Genomic DNA, 19,016 nt, shown 5'->3' with positions numbered 1-19,016 from the left:
AATAACCGACTTTTTCAGTGCATGACAATATTTTAGCTGAGTGATATAGAAACTATTTGTTGAGCTCAGCGTCATGGGCAAATTGCGGTGGCTTCCTGTTGCACTACTTAGAAACATTTCATTTTCACAATGTGAGATGTGGTTTGCTGTAATGCGCTCTGGTTGTCTACTTGGCACAGCAGCCAACACGAGACAGGAACTGGACTCCCGGTCCATCAGCTGGCCTTCCTAGTACCCAAGTAACAAGCGGCTGCCCCGCCACAGCTTATCTGAATTCGCCAGGTGGAAACCATAGCAACAGACTTGACAGCCGCGCCCTCCCCCCCCTCCCCCCCTTCCACCTATAACTTCCTGAGGAAGCTGTCACCTCATTGGTTCCTTCCTGAATGATCCCCATATTATTACTGCAGGGACATCACAATGATCTTTATCCAAAATTAGCTGCCGTTGTTTTTAATTATTATTGGAATATCTGGCGTAGAGGAAGAAGAATATTTGGGAGTATTTTACTCTCACGCTACAAGACTGATTGCTTGTTTTCTTTTTTTTCTCTCCTCGCCTCTTAAGGCTAACATAAGCAAAGTGTGGTCCTGAGTAAATGTAACGCTGCTGTTTACTCCTACTGTAATACAAACCAACGCAATGCAGAACTGTGACAAACTGTGCGAGTGTGTGCGCACATCCTTTTTGAGGGATGTCATCTGGACTCCTATGCACCTCACTGTTTATATCAGACTCCATTAGGGACCATATGTCCATGTCTAGTTATTATACAAAGGCATACGCAGAGAGAGTGGGGGATCAGATTTAATGAATTAGAGTGTCCTCTCTGTCGCTGATGCATTTTTCCCTCTTTTCCAGCTCAATAGCTCTTTATCCATCTAAATAAAAAAAACGCATGCAGATTTCCGTCCTCTAATATCCTCAGGAGTGCATCTATTTAGTCTCCTTCATCCTCCCTCCCTCCTTCAGGCTGTCTGTGAAGTGAGGGGGTGGAGTGAGGTGACAGAGGGCAGATGTTTCCTCCCCGGCTTTGAAGACGCTTGTAAAGATGGAGGGGAGGAATAGTGGAAAGGGTAAAGCGTGTTTCTGCGTGGAGGTTGGGCGTTTCACGAGGGAGGCCACAATCACAAACAGCAGATACAGGCTCCGTCCTGGCAGCAGCTTTGGAAATGGTAGCTCTCTTTCCAACCTTGGGCTGCAGCCACAAACCCTAAAAGTCAAGCTAACACCTCATTTAGTCGAAGCGGCTTTAAATTGTCTCTGTCGTCGACACAGCCGTCGTTGCGTCATCTTGCAACTGATCAAACTGAACTTTGCCTGCTCAAGAGGAGTTTACAGTCCATATTTACTCAGAGAGCTGCAATGATCAGCCAAGTGCTTTTGCTTTTTTTTTTGTAATTTAGGGATTTGGAAAACAAAAGCTTGACTGTGCACTGCATCTGTTCCTCCAGTTGTTAAGGGTGTGAAGGCTCAAATTGCTCTTGGCCTGAAGGCAATGGGTGTGTGCCTTAAAGCTACATATTGCCACCATGTGGTTAAAGAATTGTAAGTCGCTTTGGATAAAAGCGTCTGCTAAATGACTGTAATGTAATGTAAATTACTTTATGAAGCAATGCTCAGATTAGACACCACTCATATACTCCATCAGATATAAAGACATTAACATGGGAGTCTGTGTTGGGAGGCTGTGTTGCTGGATTTTGGAAAAAAAATGTCAAGGCCCTCTCCTTGAATGTTTCAAAATAATTGAACACTAGTACCACACATTTTAAGCCCCACATGTTAGAAAATAATTGCTGAAAAAGACTGAATTACGTAGTAGTTAATTGAGAAGTCAGACTGGGGGTTTTTTATTCACCATTTTTGTGTTTCGGATATTTTGGTCAGGCCTTAAATAATGGCTTGATGATACACTGGTGCCATCCTTAGCATTACCCCTCCCTAGTGTAAAAACTATACTTTCTTTACCTGCCGTCACTTTGCCGGCCCTTTCTGGGCTTAAGTCTCTCCAGAGGCAGCTGTGTGAAGTCAGCGTCGACTGGGGCTGAAGGCTAAAGTCTGAACATTTTTAAATTTTGAAATATTTGTACACTGCACCTTCAAAGTTTGTATCTATTATCTAACCATCCTTTATAGATGGTTAGATAATTGCATTTGTCATTATATTAATATTTTACCAAAATCCGAGTATAACAAAAAGCTGAAATGGAGTCACAAGGCTCTTGACCAGTGAATGTTGAGATTAGTGTTTTGTCCGTTAACGGACGCTCAGCCACCGAGGTCTCCTCAGCAAACACATCTATAAACACAATGTGAACTTCAGAGCTGAATTTAATAACCAGGTACATTGATTGAGTATTTGCATTTTGCAAACCAACACACACACCTTTTCAGACAAACATTTTATAAAGCATCATTTTTCATTGAAATGAATGAAACTTCATTCGGTCTTTATTCTTTTGAATTTAATCGCATAATAAGAGCTTTTATATTAGATCAGGCTTTTCTTTGTTTCGTCGTTCCCTCAATTTTGGAAGTGCAAAGGTGCCGACTTAGCAGATGACATGAAGGGAGGCAGACAGGGTGCAGAGGCATTCCACCAGTAGAAACTCCCACACACACACACTACGCTGTGACGTCCACACTGAGTTCCAGAGAAAAGCTATCCGAGGGGAGATATGCAGCTAGAGCAACAATAATATAAAAGTACAAACTTAACCCCACATTAACAGCACCAAGAGTTTAAACAGCTTTGATATATTTCACTTTCATACATCAAAATATATGGATCTGTTAAATGTAAAGTTCTCTGTTTTGTCATTATTAGCTGTTAAACTGTGTTGATGGCAACAACCACAACTTGCAGAAGTTGAAAGTGCTGCATAGATGGTTTGTCAATCAGACAAGACCACATTGGATTAAGCTGTAAAAAGAAGCAAAAAGAGAAAGGACACACAATTAGAAAGTAAAATAAAGAGAGTCCGATTTTGATGGACGTTAAATTGCCTCAACCCAAACACCAGCTCACCTTTTATGATGACTTTGGCCAGTGCCTCACTAGAGCCGATGTGGTTGGTGGCCACACATTTGTACGTCCCGCTGTCGCTCAGTTTAACGTGGCCGATGAGCAGCGTTCCATCCCTTGTGGCTCCTGGAGGCAGACTCGCCCTGTCCCCCCGGCTCCACTCGAACCGAATGGGATGAGAGCCGTGGGCGACGCACTGAACGCGCAGCGCATCTCCGGGCTGGAGCCTCACCTGGTCAGGCAGGCAGGTGGCGTACGGAGGACCTGCATGAAGGAGAAAACGTTACTTTCATCATGAGCAGTGACAATCTTCACGTACAGTATCTGTGTCTTTATTATCTGCATCGTCAACTCACTCTCCACCTCCATCTGCGTGTACGCTTCACTGTAGCCATGTATGTTGGTTGCATTACAGATGTATTGTCCTGAATCTTGGCGCCCCACGCTGGTCAGTGTCAAAACTCCACCAGCCATTGTGTGTTTCCAAGGCAGCGGTGCTCGCAGCTTGGACCAGGTGATGACGGGAGGAGGGGAACCTGAAACGAGGGAGGGAAACGGAGAGCTAAGTGAAAAATTAGAAGTGAGAGCAGCACTGAGAGATATTGACACGCACACGCACACAAACATCCTACCACTGGCCTGACACTCCATTGTGATCGTATTTGCCTCCACCACTGTCATTTCTGTAGCGCCCACTGAAGCCACCGGTGCTCCCGGCTGCCCCTCAACGATGATCTCAACTTTGACCTCGGCCACCCCTTCCATGTTTTCAGCCCGGCAAATGTAAACTCCTGAGTCCTCTGGGTGCACTACAGGCCACTGAGAAAAGAGTTGGCCATTATGTTCTTTTTGTTATCTTAAATTGTGGAAATAAGGATTACTCGTGCATGTGTTCATATTTCACCTGTATGGTGTTGACATCATTTGTGTCCTTGGTAACCAGCTGCAGGGTGGAGCCTTGGCGTTTCCAGTTCAGCTTGGGCCGTGGCCTGCCTGTGGCCCGACACTCCACTGAGACAGGGTGACCCATCCTGACTCGCAGGGGCCCTGTGGGTGTCAGCCGCACTTTAGGAGCATCTGACAAAGGACACACAGACACGAGTGACATAGTTAATAACCAACTTTGTGAACACAATATTTTTATACAAACTTTTAAGTTGGTATGGCAAACCTGTTAGCAAACAGTTGTTCATTTACACATTCAGCAGATCTGTTTTGACCTCATTCTGACTGTCACTATGATGAATGAATTATAGAGCAACACGCAGCATCAGCAGCAGGTCTTTCTTGGTATCCACTTTTAATCTGTGACAATGAATGCACATCTCGCTCCCAAGAAGGTAGACAGTCCAGAGAAAGCGTTACGTCACTTCCGACTATAGGGAACCCTGCTCACAGGTTCATAAACAGCTGGGACTGCTGGGAATGCTAGCGGCAGCATCAGTGGAGATTCCATTTGGGCCTCCCGAGGGCGTGTCCCATACAGCGATGGTTCAACTCCTTTCATCTCAATCCAGAAAAGGACAGGAGGATGAGGCTGCTTTTGACATTCCTGCATGTTGGCCCTGCTCCCCTGGAGGATTGTCCTTCTCAGGAGAACCACACTGGGGGACCTCTCTCATAGGAGTTTAATAGTCACAATAGATGCATAACTGCCGTCTGGGAGAGCAGGACAGTGAGGGGCCATGTGTCGACCCTCTTTGTCATCAGAACATATAGATGCGCTTGAACATGTGCTTGAACTGAGGTTAAAAACCACAGTTAAATTCATAACTTGTGTCACAGAGCAACTTTAATATGTATGTGGAGTCGTGTTTCTGCCCACCTGGCAAACGTTAAGTCCAATATTCACTCACTTTTAGCTGTTTTAGGTTTTTGGTTTGTATCAAATCAAAGCTCAATGCTCCACTATGTGCACCAGCTATTGTCGCTCACTGTGTCTGAGTGCCATTTGGTCCTGAGTAAAAGTATACACTGTAAAAAACGGCTGTGAAATCCACAGTAATTTACTGTGTATGTGAGCAGTAACTTACTGTATACTATTTCCCAGTAAAATACTGTGAATTCAACCAAATATTACTGTAGTCAAAGTTTTACTGTGAAAATCACAGTAATAACTCGTTTACTGTATACAAACACAGTAACCAAAAAGGTACTGTAGAAAATCACAGTACCCGACAAAGTACTGTAAAAAATCACAGTAACGAACAAGCTACTGTAAAAAATCACAGTAACGAATAATCTACTGTAAAAAATCACAGTAACGAACAATCTACTGTAAAAAAACACAGTAACGAACAGAGTACTGTAGAACTCACAGTAACTAACAATCTACTGTAGAAAATCACAGTAATGAACATAGTACTGTAAAAAATCACAGTAATGAACAGAGTACTGTAGAACTCACAGTAACTAACAATCTACTGTAGAAAATCACAGAAATGAACATAGTACTGTAAAAATCACAGTAACTAACAATCTACTGTAGAAAATCACAGTAATGAACATAGTACTGTAAAAAATCACAGTAATGAACAGAGTACTGTAGAACTCACAGTAACTAACAATCTACTGTAGAAAATCACAGTAATGAACATAGTACTGTAAAAAATCACAGTAACGAACAGAGTACTGTAGAACTCACAGTAACTAACAATCTACTGTAGAACTTCACAGTAACGAACAGAGTACTGTAAAAAATCACAGTAACAAACAGAGTACTGTAGAACTCACAGTAACTAACAATCTACTGTAGAAAATCACAGTAATGAACATAGTACTGTAAAAAACCACAGTAACGAACAGAGTACTGTAGAACTCACAGTAACTAACAATCTACTGTAAAAAAAAACACAGTAACAAACATAGTAGTGTAAAAAATCACAATAACGAACATAGAACTGTAGAAAATCACAATAACGAACATAGTACTGTAGAAAATCACAATAACCAACAAGCTACTGTAGAAAATCACATTACCCATCATAGTACTGTAGAAAGTCACAGTAATCAACATGTTGTAGAAAATCCCAATAACTGAGAATATTCTGTAAAAAAATCACAGTAACTGATAGCTGCATTGCAATGGATTTAATTCAATATAAAAATGAAATTAAAAAAAATGCCTCTGAAATAAATAAATATGGCACTGAAAAAAGTCTTGAAATAAATAATTGAGGCAATAAATATCTGTATATTTAAATAAATGGAATGATAAATATTTAAAATAGTCAGTATAGTTCAATAAATAAATACATGTTTTTCAAATGACTTATTTATTTCAGTGGAATTTTATTTCGTAATTCCACACTTATTTATTTCAGTTATTTCAGAGCTGTTTCTCCGCTCCCCTTTTCCACAAATTGGCATTTTTGTCCAGTTTTGGGCACATTCTTGCGCTATACTTTTGAGATCCTGGCTGTTTTGATCCGTGTGTATTGAACTAGGAGCACGATGTCAGCCAACACGTACTATACCTCTTAGGTTTGGCATTCCCCAGACCGGATAGCCTGCTGGGCTACTACCGGCTTGTTTTTAGCTTTGGGCTTTGAAGCTAGCTAATGCTACAGGGACCACAGATACAGAGTGATCAGCAAACTGAAAACGGGGCCGTCTGTGAATCAGCTACGTTGCTAATACCTGGACAAGGCTGTGGGCTGCGGGTTGGAGCCCAATTGTCCACCACATCTACTATGGCTCCACTCACCTCTCCATCCAATTGTGTCAGCTGCGCGCGCCTGATCGATAAAATCACAGAGCTGGAAGGAAGAATTTCCACACTCTACAGGATCCAGGATGCTGAGAAGCTCATGGACACCATCATCTTCGGTCCAGCACAAACCGACACAGCCAGCGACCATGTGATTCCACCGCTTCCAGTCCTGCTGACGCGGCCCCTCCTCCGGTCAAAATCCCTGAGGCTTCCTGGCTACGGCTCGGAGCTAAGCCTAAAGCCCTGGTCAGCTCCACTCCATCCCATCACGAGCCCTGGTCCCTGGTCTGTGCTCGCAGCAGCCGGAAAGGGAGACATCCCTCTCCTACACCCCATTACTTCCTACACCCCATTAGCTGGACTTAATGTCCAGCTGGAGAATAAATATGACATTCTTGCCCTCCACGACTTCCCTCCTCTGACTACACCATCTGACCTGCCGCCTCGCGGGACCCACGGCCCCGGGTCCCCTGAGATCCCTATGCCAGTCATTCCTCAGCCCTCCTCTCGCACCAGGACTCGCCGCTCCATACCGCTCTTTACACCAGCACCGCGGCGAGCTTCTGTCCCCCGTTTTCTCAGTCCTTCCCTGTCCACTCCGTCACCACTTGTTAAATCTTCGTCTCCTCCATATTACACGCGCTGTGTTGTCTCCTCGTCCCCTCTTCTCCCCGACGGCACTGATAGTCGTGGATTCCATAATCAGGAATATCCATTTCTTCAACGCAGCCACACACTGTTTCCCCGGAGCGACAGCTCCCGACATCCTGTTGAAATTGCCTCGCCTGCTGCATGCACTCCCGTCTACCATTCGGCAAATGATCGTTCATGTGGGAATCACAGAGTTGGTCAACTCAGACTCCACCAGTGTGAGTTGAATAAGATTGATTTTTTAAATCTTTTACACTTTTTAGACAGCCGTGGACGGTCTGCTTTCATCAGTGGTCCAACTCCGACACTCGGCCGTGGATCACAGCGGTTCAGCAGAGTCCTCAGCCTCCACACTTGACTCCAGTCAAGGACCCACAACGTAGGCTTCATTGACAATTTTAATCTGTTTTGGGACCGCTCTTCCTCTTTTAAGAACGATGGTATTCATCTTAACAAGCTGGGTAGCCTTCTAGCGGCCTGCTAGGATGCTTTCCCGCGGCTTTCAAGACTGCCAGAGTCACCCCTCTTCTGAAGAAAGCATCACTTGACCCTTCTGATGTCAAGAACTTCAGACCGGTTTCTCTTTTACCCTTTGTATCCAAAACACTTGAACGTGCTGTCTTTAACCAACTGTCTTCCTATCTCCACCAGAACAGCCTCTTGGACCCCCACCAGTCCGGGTTCAAGGTGGGTCACTCGACAGAGACAGCCCTCCTTGCGGTGACAGTCGCTTCATGCCGCGAGGGTGAATTCTCTCTCCTCTGTCCTGATTCTCCTGGACCTGTCTGCGGCGTTTGACACGGTGAACCACCAGATCCTCCTTTCCAACCTCAGGCTCTGCACTCTCCCTGCTTGCATCCTACTTGACAGGTTGATCCTACCAGGTGACATGGAGGGGGGCCGTGTCGGAACCACGCATGCTGACTACGGGGGTTCCACAAGGTTCAGTTCTGGGCCCCCTTCTCTTGTCGCTCTACACAACATCTCTGGGTTCTGTTATTCGCTCTCATGACTTCTCTTAACATTGTTATGCTGATGAGACCCAGCTGGTCTTGTCATTTCCCCCCGGTGACACTCAAGTGGAGGCACGCATTGCTGCGTGCTTGGCTGACATCTCAAAGTGGATGGCGACACACCACCTGAAGCTCAACCTGGACAAAACCGAGCTACTGTTCCTCCCGGGGAGGGGTTGCCCTCACCGAGACCTGTCCATCACCATTGATGATACCGTGTTGACGCCAACTCGGACTGCGAGGAATCTGGGTGTGACCCTAGATGACCAACTGTCGTTCTCAGCAAACATTGCATCGGTTACACGCTCCTGAAGATTCCTGCTCTACAACATCAGGAGGATTCGATCCTTCCTCACTGATGAGACGGTGCAGGTGCTCATCCAAGCTCTTGTCATCTCCCACCTGGACTACTGCAACTCACTACTTGCCGGAGCCCTGGCGTCGGCCATCAGACCTCTGGAGCTTGTCCAGAAACCTGCAGCTCGTCTGGTGTTCAATCGCCCCAAGTTCTCCCACACAACTTCCCTTCTCCATTCTCTACACTGGCTCCCTGTAAGAGGTTGCATCCAGTTTAAGACTCTGGTGCTAGCCTACAGGGCAGTGAAAGGAACAGCTTCTTCCTATCTCCAGCCCATGGTCAAGCCCTACACCCCCGTCCGGCCACTTCGCTCTGCTGCCTCGCTCAGAAGTACCTGCGGCCAATCGACCCGGTCACGGCATTTTTCTGTCCTGGCCAAGGTGTCCCCCAAGGTTCGGTACTCGGTCCCCTACTCTTCATCCTCATACTCATTACCTGCTCCCCCTTGGCGACATCATACGCCACCATGGTCTCGACTTCCACTGCTATGCTGACACCCAGCTCTAAATCTCCACCAAATCCATCACCCCATCACCCACTCCACCATCACCAACTGCCTCACAGATATAAAAACCTGGATGCCAGCCAACTTTCTCAAATTCAACAGCAACAAATCTGAAATCCTCATCATCGGCCCCAAATCACTAAACAAATCCCACCACAACTTCTCTCTCTGCATCGATGTCCCTGCTTTTGATCAAACCCTCTCCTTCTAACGCCACGTCAATCACATCCCATAAAACGCCTTCTTTCATCTCAAAAACATCGCCCGTCTCTGCCCTCCCTCTCCTCAACAGCTGCTGAAACACTCATCCACGCCTTCATCACCTCTCGACTGGACTACTGCAACAGCATCCTGTACGGCTCACCCGAATTATCAACAAACTACAATACATCCAGAACTCAGCTGAACGTCTGCTCTCCCACTCCCGCACCAGAGACCACATCACCCCAGTCCTTCAAAACCTCCACTGGCTCTCCATACAGAAAAGAATCCAGTTCAAGATTCTTCTCATCACATACAAAGCCCTTCATAACCCTGAACCCTTTCCTTTCAGACCTCCTGCATCGACACGCTCCCAACATGACGCCGCGCCAACCTCCTTACCCCCCCTCGTCTGTCCAAGCACCGGACCTCGGGGGAGAGGGCCTTCTCCATTGCTGCCCTCTCCCTCTGGAACTCCCTCCCCCAGCACCTCAGACATTCTCCGTCAATCGCCACTTTCAAAACTGCACTTAAAACTCATCGATTTAAATCTGCTTTTAACCTGTGTAGTTAGTGATGTATGTTTTTGTGCTGTTCGATACGGTTATATTATCTATCTTGTTTATATTGTAATTGCTTCTATTGTTTCTGTTTTTAGCATGTAAAGTGTCTTTGAGTACCTTTTAAAGCACTATACAAATAAAAAGTATTATTATTATTGAAATGAGTAATAGTAACATGGGGGACTACATTTTATGAATTTACTGTTAATCAGACCACTAAATTAGCTAGCTAGCACACCCTTTTGTCCCTCAGCCTCACTCCCAACTGTTAGATGAAACTAGTATATCTGCTCTACAGGACTGTTTGGAATACAGACTGGAACATGTTCAGGGATGGTGCCATCCAGCAGAAAAACATGAATCTGAATTAATATACATCACACATCTGCTGTGTCAAGGGCACTTTAACACATTTTATGTCATTTCTGTATCCTTTTAACAGACACACGTGTAGTATGACAATGGATCAGCCCACACATGAGTGTGTTGTTGAGTGCAAAATGTGTTTTTTGACAATTCAGTTTCTACAATTTTAAATATTTAATGTATGAATAAGTCATCTGAAAACGGACTTGAAATCAAATTATTGCTTTCCAAATAAACGCAAATATAAAACGTGTATCCTCCTGAGACTCGGTAAAGCGGGAACAGTGGACTGCCTTGACCAATCACGGTTGAGCTATTTCAAATGTTTCAACTTGCAACCGTCAAGCCGCTCTTTTCACTGCTGGCTGCCAAAGAAGATGGACGTCTCAGAGGAGGACATTCCAACACTAGCGGTGAGTTGTTGGCGTTGGTTATATTACCAAAACAGTGGCCCCATATTTTAATGGAAGTGTGTGTAACGTAGTGTGTGCAGTCCAGCGGCGCCCGGTGAAACTTCGCCCCGTGCTGCAGCGCTCGGAGCTCCCCGCCCGCTTGCCGCCTGTGCGGCTGATGGGGGGAGAGAGCTCCGGGCGCTGCGGTACGGAGCGAACGTCTGCACACACTGTGATGACACAGAGCTGGTTGGATATCGGTAAAGATTAATTTAAGTGAGTAACGTTAACATTATATCTCTTAAAATAGTTTGCCAACAGTATCTAGCCATCTGGCTAACATTAGCTATCAGCTAGTTAGCTGAATAACTGAGTTAAGCTAGTGGTTAACGTTGAATGAATGACTCTGCTAGCTGATATTGGATAGCTAACGTTAGCTAGCTTCTTTAACTGCCTGGGTAAATTATGTTCTGGCCATCATGATGAGCGTTATGTCATGTCAGTTCATGTTAGCATTTGTGAGCTAGCAAACACTCGGTTGGTCAAGCCTAGCTAGCTATCTTTGTTATATTTAATTCATTGTTCCGTCAGAAGTGGCGCGAAAGTGCGTAACTTTAACGTCAGTGTGTGGGTGTTGAGGTGTAGATAGAGTGACTTAGATGCGCTTAGAGCAGACAGGTGTTAACGATGGGGCAGAGGAAAAGTAAGTATCGTTAAGTGGTTAAGCTGTAACGTTATTAAATGTAAAGTTTGGGTTAACTGTGTTTGATTTGTTAAAGAAACTAAGTGTGCCATTAACCTACATGGAACTAATATTAGCTAGCTGTTTACAATTGGCTTGAACAGGCCAATTGGCTTGAACAGCCATATAACGGCAGGGCTTTCCCTGCCGTTATATGGCTATAGGGCGAAGGACCTGTAGCACATGAATATAAAATCTATGTGGAGAGCTTCAGGGCCCATGTCTCCCTCTCCTCTTGCATGTGCTGGCAGGCAGGAGTAGATGCTCTTATTCTGAAACTGTATTATGTTGAAATGGTGCACTGTAGTATAAGCACAATAGCTCTCATGCCATTTGAATTTTTATATTTAATATAATTCAGCAACGGTGTGTTTTTTTTTCAAATAAAAAAGGTCCCTGTAGTGAGTTTTGATTATTTGACTAAAGATTAGGTGACCTCCCTTTCTGTGAATGTGTGATGCAGCATCTTTACCCTCTAAAAGTGGAAAACACTGGATAAATTAATATATTTAGTCAATACCACAATACATTTGATTGGTACTTAACGTGTGTTTTGTTTGTTGTTTACAGGAAGGGAGACAAGAGCAGCATGAATCTGTGAAAGTCCTCGCAACCACATTACAGAATGGTAAAGAATTGAAAAGAAAAATTGTGTCCAAAGCACAAACCAACTTCTGGAAAAGACGAGCAAATTGGGATTTGTCCTTGAAAGGATTTTAAAATTTAACTCAGATTTCCAAGAGTTTACTGATGTTGATAGTAGTGTACAGATAAGTTACCTTGACAGATTCCAAGTGCCCATTTTCTACCTGTTGCAAGAGAAGTCTGTCTTACTCGGTACATTTTCATATATATTATTTGGGGTTATGTGTACATCTTGTCAAATTTTGTTTCGAAGAATCTCATGGAAATTAGTCTAAATTTCTGCTTTGTTCGGCTTTGCTCTTAGTTCTCTTTTCAGCCTACAAAGGAACCGTTTGTATAGGATGGATTGAGACCGCTCCTCGATAAGAAAGTTCCTGAAATATTTGAGGAACTCCAAACTCAGGCCATTGTTACAGAAAAAAACAGGCTGAAACTTGTCAAAGTTTGCGTCTCTGACTTGGTGGAGAGGCACGGATTGTAAGTTTTACAGTTTATAATAAGAGTGATTAAACAAATATGCTCACTTTCCACGATTGGACTTTTTAAATCATGTACAGCACATGTTTATTGTATGTATGTATGTATGTCTGCGAACAGGTGGATGCTGTCCATAGAAGGCCGTGTGGTAATCACATATTTACCTCCCATGCCAGATTTCACAACTGCCCTGGCCCTTGAGTATCAGGTGGAAGCAGCCACAACGTATACAAAGGTATTGTTATAAATTCTTATGTACATCACGTTTCTTTGCATTTGCATTACCTGCATTTCTCCATTAAAGTCTGCTTGTAGCATTGACCAGGTAAAAATCACCGTACTTGCATTTAGGTGGCATTTGCGGACAATACAAGAATAGGACTTCTTACAATCAGCATCTATTTGATTTTGCTGTAAAAACCGTTTGCCCAATTATTATCTAAAAAGAGTTTGATCGTTGTATGACCTTGTTGATATGCCCTGAAAAGACTGATGAGCTTGGTGGTTCTAAATATTAACTTTCATTTGTATTGGGTTCCTTGTCAGGGTAAATCCAGACTCCAGCAAATGCAGTGCCAAGGTCAAGAAAAGAATGGAAAGTGGAAGACCAGTAAAGCGCAAGACATCAGATATGAACCAATGCGTCAAATCCTTCATGAGGGACTTCACTGCATTTGACTGGCAGAATAACCAGATGGAGGTGAGGCTCTTATAATAACATGGCCTTTAAAGAGTTCCCTCTTGTGGTATTTATCCATGAAGGTTTGGTTTTTATTTGTCAAAGTTTTGAAATATTAGTCTCTTAGATAATGTTAAAGTTAAATCTGCTTTCAATGTGTCCTTGATACTTTAAATAATATATCCAGAACACACATTGGACAGTTTTCAATGGAACTAATTTCCACTGAAGAAATAGTCATTGTCATGTAATGTCAATTTCAAATGGGATATTTTGAACCGGCATAGATGTCTGTTTTCTGCCCCTCTAGTCACAAAAAAGACCAATATGTGGCTATTAATGGTATAAACGCAATCTGGCATTCAACAAAAATAATATAAAATGGACGTAAAACTTTTACTGTATTTTGTATGTAGAGACATTATACCTAGCCCAAACAAAAACAAACTATAACAACTAAATGCAAAAACTAAAACTATTCATTTCTGACAAACTGAAACTAAGCTAAAACCAGCAAATACTCTGAATGCTAACTAAAACTATGAAATTGAAAAGTCAAAACTAATATAAAATATACTTAATTTAAAAACTATTACAACCTTGCTCCACACAGAACAGAAATAATTTGTGAATAAAAGATTAGACTTTTTGTTGCATATGAGCGTGGAAAAAGGAACTGTATCTGATCATTTAGACCGATTTTATAAAGTAATTTGAATAGATATTTAAAAAAAAATATATACGTATATATATATATATATACATGTATATTGTCTAATGGCATAGAATTGAATGGAGTATTGTGTAAGATTAAAAGTTTTATATTGTATCTGCTAGATTTCCCAGCATGCAACAGCAAAAACAAACAATTGAATGTAAGTAAGTAATCGTAAACATTACCACCACTAAGTGCCCATTACATATGTTAAACTCTGTCCAACAACAGTAAAATTTAAGAAATCTGTAAAATAACACTCATAAACTCTGAATTGAGTTTTATTACTATTGCACGCTGGAAGTTAATCTGTCAGAATGTGGCTTTTTCTGATGCCATATACTATTGAACTCATCTGCGCTAACTGTCAACAGGTTTATATGCACTGTAAATCTGCATATATACATGTAGCATATCAGTAACCAGAGCAAGCGTGGCTTACTGATTTTAGCTCTACAGATAAAAGATGATGTGGCCTCGTTTTTTTCTTCCATGTTATTTTATCCGTGTGTGTCTGTTTGAGCGAACTTCAACTTAAAATATTTAGATAACTTAGAACTGATGAACTGGTGGCAGTGAGAGAACAGGCATGCACACAGACAAAGCAGAGTTCCTCCTCACAACAGTATGTGAGTTTTACTAAACCTCCAATTTTCACACTGACTGACTACACCAAGACGCGTCGCTAAAACGCGTCACCTGCAAAATCATTGCATTCCTTTCATACACCGTGCGCACCTTAGATAAAATATTCTCAACTTTTCAGCACCAGGTGCGGAGTCGCACTGCTTGTCAATGTCACAATTGACAGAGGCAGCCAATCAAGTCAAGCAAGATGCAGGCTTTACTACTTTACCACTGACTTCCTGTTTTTATGCCAGTAGATGTGGTTGGAATGGACATTGCTCGCCTGGTAGCAAAACCTTGTTTATAATACAGTTCGGGCATCAGTTTGCTGGAAAGGGCCGACTGTAACCTAGGTGTATGTAACCCCCCCCCCCACGCCACAACAAAAAAATATATACACCTGTCCCCACACTGGTGACTCCACCCCATGAATGCCAGATTGCCTTCACACCACTAAAGATATATGTGGGACATTGATCTCCCACAGGTCAAATAATATTCCTTAATCCCTGCTTCATCCACTCAAATGAAGTTAATTTCTTATTTGCTATTGTTTTTGTTGTTTTTTCAGGGATCTGCTATTCATTTTGCACTGTGGAGCTGATGGACTGAATAGTGATGGACTCACTAAGAGGCAAGGAGCCACAGACTACTTTGCTCAGTGAAGTCACCTCAGTTCGTCCGTGGAACAGGGTGAGCTCTCTTTGTATGTAATGGGGAAACAGTATTATTAAGATGTTACTATCATTGTTTTAAATGGAACTGTCACTGATGCATATGATTGGTTCAATTTCTATAAAATATACCAAATGCAGTATGAACTGCACTGTATACTAATGTGTATAGTACACTGTTTTTGCAGTTAGCATTAAGGTTTTCATGGAGATGTAATACTTTTTTGTGTGATATTTGTGTATTATATCTACCCAGAAGTAAATGCACAAAAGCTCTCAAAAAGAGATTTAATACTTAAAAGTTGAGAGACAGCTAGAGTTACTTTTTAAGCTGTCTACCTCAAATTCCTCCTGTAGAGTACATGTTAACTGTCACAGCACTTGGTTTATTGGCCCCTTCTTACTGTGGCAATTCCTCTACACTCTTAATGTTTAGTAAGATCGGTGGATTTCAGGGGAATGAATTAGTTTGGCACCATTTTTGCATTTGGTTTTGTGTATTCAAAGTTTTTTTAAATGTGTTTTATGCAAGAATAATGTGTGTAATATATTTACCAAATGGTGCCTTTTCAATAACAGAACATATCTAAAATTGGCAGAAGAAAAGGCCTCATATTTTTGTGTTTTTGTTATCGCCACGGTTTCAAATGTTGCAATATTCATGTTTTTGGATATTAATATCCATCGTTTTGTGATTGTAAATGTTTAGAGATTACAGCTCTTGTCAGTTATGCACATTTCAGAAGAAGATAATTGTCATTGGGTTATCAAAAGAAAACAAAATTCCTAGTGCATTGTTTGTTGAAGCCATGGTATACTCGCAAGCACAGGAATAATGTTATCCTTGCTACTGTTCAACAATTAAGAATAAATTGTTAAAAATGTATTGTTTGCTGTCTCCCCACAGTTATTGTTGAAGCTTAAAAATGGGTGTATTTTAAGATAGTGATATTTTATTTTAACAGCAGAATACTGGTAATATGTAAATTATTCCATTAAGATACTGTAACTTACAAATACAACATTCTATTTTATATTTTACAGCTTAAACAGTATTACCGTAAAAAAAACGGTACTTTGATATTACTGTGTTTTATTTTACAGTTTAAACACTATAACCGTCAAAACAATTACAATACTTGGAGATTACTGTTCTTTATATTACGGTTATAACACTACTACTGTAATTAAAAATACAGTAAATACTTTAGTTACTTTGTTTGATTTCACAATATAAAACTGCTACTGTATTAAAAAATACAATACATGGTAACAATTACTGTGATTATTTTCACAGTAAGTTACTTGTCAATTGCTGCCAGTTAGTTACTGTGATTATTTTTCACAGTTGGTTACTGTGATTAATTTTTACAGTAAGTTACTTGTCAATTGCTGCCAGTTAGTTACTGTGATTATTTTCACAGTAAGTTACTTGTCAATTGCTGCCAGTTAGTTACTGTGATTAATTTTTACAGTAAGTTACTTGTCAATTGCTGCCAGTTAGTTACTGTGATTAATTTCACAGTAAGTTACTTGTCAATTGCTGCCAGTTAGTTACTGTGATTAATTTTTACAGTAAGTTACTTGTCAATTGCTGCCAGTTAGTTACTGTGATTATTTTCACAGTAAGTTACTTGTCAATTGCTGCCAGTTAGTTACTGTGATTCATTTTCACAGTAAGTTACTGTGATTATTTTTACAGTAAGTTACTTGTCAATTGCTGCCAGTTAGTTACTGTGATTCTTTTTTACAGTAAGTTACTTGTCAATTGCTGCCAGTTAGTTACTGTGTTTTTTTTTTACAGTAAGTAACTTGTCAATTGCTGCCAGTTAATAACTGTGAATTTCACAGTACGTTTCTTACAGTATACGTGCTGAACTAAATATTGAACAGAAGCTCACGTTTGACGTTCAGCGCAGCCGTGGCAGCGCTGTGGCCTGCAGAGTTGGTTGCCACGCAGCGGTACTGGCCCTGGTTTGCAGGTACAGCGTTAGCAACCGTCAGCACAGAGCCATCAGGGCCAGTCTTAACATTGTCTAGAAGGAAAAAAAGGAGAATGCAGTGAAACGTCACAGATGTTGATGTTGTGTGAACAAGGCTTACATGTTGTTAGTCCTGACCTGGTAATGCTTGGTTATTGCCTTTCTTCCACACCACTTGGATTGGCTGTGCACCTCTCCGCACCTGGCATCTAAAGCTGGCAGACTCCCCTTGGCGCACAGTAGCAGCCTGGGGCTCCACTGAGACTTCAGGAGCCTGACCAGCAACTGCACAAAAAGAGATAACTAGTGACACACACACACACACACACACCACACACACATGCAATGCAACTTTGTGAACCTTTAGACGAGTCTGGGTAAAATACAGTGTAAACACACACCAGCCCAAAGCAAACATGCTGAGCAAATACACAGATTGAACAGAAGTGCTATTGATGACAAAAAAAAAAAAAGGCAGAGATTAAATGAAAGTCTCTCAAAGACATTGTGTCAGAGAGGAATATTCATTTATTTTTACTTTGCTAAAAAGATCTGTATTACTATATTAAAGGGTTAATGTACCCAAATTACAAAGAAAATGGCAGCTATGCACTTTGTTTTACGTTGATTTGCCCAAATGTTGAGATTTTGAACTTTGTTTTGATGCTCACAGCATGGAACAATGACCATTACTCTGGATAACCAACAGAATATGCTTTCAACGGCTTCCGAAGGGACTATTTCTTAAATTGAAAGTTAGACAGTTAGATTTGTGATCCAAAGTAATCGGAACACCGTTTCCAAAAGGACAATGCTGTTGAAGTTTATACATATATTATTTTATATTGCTGTGTGAGCAGCAGTTCGTGTGACCATTTAAAAGTACAAGAAAAAAGATATACATCTCTACAGGCGTCGAGCTAATTAGCAGAAAAGCTGCAATTCTGTTCAAAGTGAATCCGATTTATTACCTGAACACAACAGAGAAAACAGGATCAGAACCCCGGGTGAGAAATCCATGATGAACGGAGAACAGTCCCACTTCGTCCCCTGTGAAGAATCTCTCTTTCACTGTTTCTCTGTCTCTTTTTCATACAGTCACTTTCAACCTTTAACCCCCAACTTACCCTTTGCCCCTTCTCCTATTCAAATACTGTCGACCTGTTCTGCTTCACTGCCGTAATCTTACTTTGGGATCTTATTTTGTTCTCATTGTTTGATTCCAAAATCCAGTGACATTGCTGTTAACCTGCTTACAAATAACTCATGTTGATGGTATTGCATGGACAGAAGTTGAAGGACTTATTCTGCTGATGAAAGCTACAAAAGCTGGACACTAACAGTACACGGAGACATCGATTTCATCACTTTAGTCTTCAGAGTATTATTCTGCTTTCCAAGAAGATGATTTCTCTCCAGTGAGACACTCCATGTATCTGTCGTGTATTGACCAGTGAGCCAACAGTGATAAGTAGCTGATGAGATACAATTCAAAGGACTCAAAGTACAACTGTCCTGTTTTTTGTTACTAAATTTGGGATATTTGTGAGTAACCTCAAGCAAAGCTGGAGAATAATCAGATAAAATGAAAAAACATCCGGAAATATGTGGAGAACTAAAGTAACACGCCAAAGAACCATCGGATATGACTGAAGAGAGCATGGTCAGTATCATTTCTACTCAGTT

General features: G+C 41.8%; 1 protein-coding gene and 1 long non-coding RNA gene across 2 annotated transcripts; one reads left to right on the top strand and one right to left on the bottom strand.

Moving 5' to 3' along the window:
• Nucleotides 1–2,921: 2,921 nt before the first annotated feature.
• On the bottom strand, nt 2,922–18,402 carry sid4 (secreted immunoglobulin domain 4). The gene is made up of 7 exons (XM_076090842.1): nt 17,469–18,402; nt 17,250–17,384; nt 3,933–4,105; nt 3,661–3,847; nt 3,385–3,564; nt 3,032–3,292; nt 2,922–2,926 (listed from the first exon to the last, which is right to left on the bottom strand). The coding sequence occupies exons 1-7, from the start codon at nt 17,746–17,748 to the stop codon at nt 2,922–2,924; spliced, it is 1,221 nt and encodes a 406-aa protein (XP_075946957.1). The 5' UTR covers nt 17,749–18,402.
• Nucleotides 12,774–15,373, top strand: LOC142948587 (uncharacterized). Its single transcript, XR_012953530.1, has 3 exons — nt 12,774–12,888; nt 13,200–13,353; nt 15,246–15,373. It is a non-coding gene; the product is annotated as an uncharacterized LOC142948587 (long non-coding RNA).
• Nucleotides 18,403–19,016: the final 614 nt, after the last annotated feature.

This window comes from Anarhichas minor, unplaced genomic scaffold, assembly GCF_050575085.1.
Source record: "Anarhichas minor isolate MPS153535 unplaced genomic scaffold, ASM5057508v1 ptg000012l, whole genome shotgun sequence".
Classification (NCBI taxonomy): Eukaryota; Metazoa; Chordata; class Actinopteri; order Perciformes; family Anarhichadidae; genus Anarhichas; species Anarhichas minor.
Note: the sequence above shows the minus strand (reverse complement) of the source record. Positions and strands in the feature narration are given on the sequence as shown.